This window comes from Octopus bimaculoides, chromosome 1 (genome assembly GCF_001194135.2).
Source record: "Octopus bimaculoides isolate UCB-OBI-ISO-001 chromosome 1, ASM119413v2, whole genome shotgun sequence".
NCBI lineage: Eukaryota > Metazoa > Mollusca > Cephalopoda > Octopoda > Octopodidae > Octopus > Octopus bimaculoides.
This window is the reverse complement of record NC_068981.1, coordinates 86,239,302-86,241,962: the sequence shown is the minus strand read 5'-3', so window position 1 is coordinate 86,241,962 and position 2,661 is coordinate 86,239,302. Positions and strand designations below refer to the sequence as shown.

At 38.7% G+C, this 2,661-nt stretch overlaps 1 protein-coding gene across 2 annotated transcripts in view; it reads right to left on the bottom strand.

Moving 5' to 3' along the window:
• The window catches only part of LOC106884409 (uncharacterized), a 38,783-nt gene that overhangs the window by 25,851 nt on the left and 10,271 nt on the right, over positions 1 to 2,661 (bottom strand). For both annotated transcript variants that reach the window (XM_014935774.2, XM_014935783.2), the window contains exon 5: positions 2,395 to 2,639. In XM_014935774.2, the coding sequence (XP_014791260.1) occupies positions 2,395 to 2,639 (245 nt within the window). The remainder of the gene's footprint in view (positions 1 to 2,394; positions 2,640 to 2,661) is intronic.

The window sequence follows — 2,661 nt, the reverse complement described above, 5'->3', positions numbered from 1 at the left end:
GAGAGAGAGAGAGAGAGAGAGAGATTATATGTCATCATCATCATCATCATCATCTTCTTGAGAAGATCTGCCCATGGCAGCGAAATTCATTTCTAGAAGGGCTGTGTGTCCCACCCACACTTAACAAGAAAACTTCTCACACACTCTACCACAACAAACTAAACTATGCTTTATCATCCTCTTCATTTGGACTTCGCAAGTACATTTATGGACTTACACTTTTTATATATCTATATTATGACTTTTTATGTGTTTATAAATTTTTATATGTATATGAATTTTTATATCATCATCATCATCATCATCATCGTTTAACGTCCGCTTTCCATGCTAGCATGGGTTGGATGATTTGACTGAGGACTGGTGAAACTAGATGGCTACACCAGGCTCCAATCTGATTTGGCAGAATTTCTACGGCTGGATGCCCTTCCTAACGCCAACCACTCAGAGAGTGTAGTGAGTGCTTTTTATGTGCCACCGGCACGAAGGCCAGTCAGGTAGTACTGGCAACGGCCATGCTCAAAATGGTGTATTTTATGTGCCACCCGCACAAGAGCCAGTCTAGGGGCACTGGCAACAATCTCGCTCAAAAGTCCTTACACGTGCCATGGGCACAAGTGCCAGAAAGGCAACGCTGGGCACAGGTGCCATCACAATTTCGCTTTCGCTTGCCCCAATAAGTCTTTGCAAGCTGAGTTTCATGTCTAATGAGGGAGACGACGTTGGCATGGGTGCCAGACGTCAAATTTAACTCGATTTTGATTTCACTTGCCTCAACAGGTCTTCGCAAGTGGAGTTTAGTGTCCAATGAAGGAAAATTTTTGTGTATCTGTATGTATTTATAAATTCTTTGAAATATTTTATATATATCATATAAATGAATGCATCTACGTATATACTTTGTATACCAATGAGAGTTTGAAATGAGCTCATGTAAAGTGCTGCAGGGCCATCAATACAGGTGCAGAAGTAGCCAAAATAAAATATAGAATAATATTGTTAATTTCAGCCAAGTTGTTATGTCTTGTCTTGGCTTTATTTTTCAACTTTGGCCAATAGAAGTAAAATTTAATCTCTAACTTAGAAACTTAGAATCACATGAATATGCATGTTAGGAAAATGAATATATATATGCATGGTCAGTATATTAACTCTCTCAATTACACATTCTGAGGATGATATATTATTGTTCTCTGCTGTTCTGAGAGAGTTGTTATCTGGTTGTTACAAGGATGACAAGATATTTGTTAAGGGAGACTTTAATGCTAGATTAGGAACTGAGCATGATATATAGCTTTACCTGGGAAATCATGGCCTTAGTAAAACCAACAGCAATAGAGTGCATCTCCTGCATTTATGCAATGACTATATCCTGGCTATCAGCAAGACTTTCTGTCATCAAAAAAGCAAGTACATCTAGCAGTAGGAAATTTGTCATGACAAATTTCATCTAATTCATGTGAACATAGAAAATGGATGATAAAAATGATGATAATGATGATATATATATAATACATGCATACATATATACATGCATAATGTACATACATACACACATGCATGCATACATACATACACACATACATACGTACATATATATACATAAATACATACATACATACATATACACATACATACATACATACCTTCATATATACATACATCCTGGCACTTGTGCCGGTGGCATGTGTAAAGACATTCGAGCGAGATCATTGCCAGTGCCACTGGACTGGCTCCTGTGCAGGTGGCACGTAAAATACACCATTTTGAGCATGGCCGTTGCCAGTACTGCCTGACTGGCCATCATGCCAGTGGCACGTAAAAGCATCCACTACACTCTCGGAGTGGTTGGCGTTAGGAAGGGCATCCAGCTGTAGAAACTTTGCCAAATCAGATTGGAGCCTGGTGTAGCCATCTGGTTTCACCAGTCCTCAGTCAAATCGTCCAACCCATGCTAGCATGGAAGGCAGACGTTAAACGATGATGATGATGATGATGATGATGATACACACACACACACACACACACAGCAATAGAAACTGATGTGGATTCTCCTAATCCAATCAATTTGTGGTACAGCAAAGATTTGTAAGACATTCCCCAAATTCTCCATCTGAGATTCTAATGTGAGTAGATGCACACAATTGGGTGTATGCATCGACAATTCAACCAACACACCAACTTAACCACATATTTACAAACACTGGGAACTCTCTTAACTCAAAAAGTCTTGTTGCTTTGTTAGCAACCAGCTTGAACTCTCTCAAGAAGAACTCAAAGAAAAATCAATCATTCAGTCATTTATCCATACATGCTTGCATGCATACATACATGCATACATACATACATACATACATACATACATACATCATCAGAAATAGTTATGTTTCTTACCTCTGTTGTCATAGGTAAACCCATGAAGTAAAGTAACATACAAACAATAAATAACACTGTCACTCTCTTTTTGCGCAAAACTTCAATTTTTTCATCAATAATAGCAGTGACAACAGTCTCGACAACGGTAATTTCTGTGCTTAAACCCATCATTACAAGCATCAGGAAGAAAAGGATTGCCCACAGTGGGGCTGCTGGAAGGTATGTAAGGGCAGCAGGATAAGCTGTGAATGCAAGTCCAACATCTGGGAAACAAAAAAAAAAAAA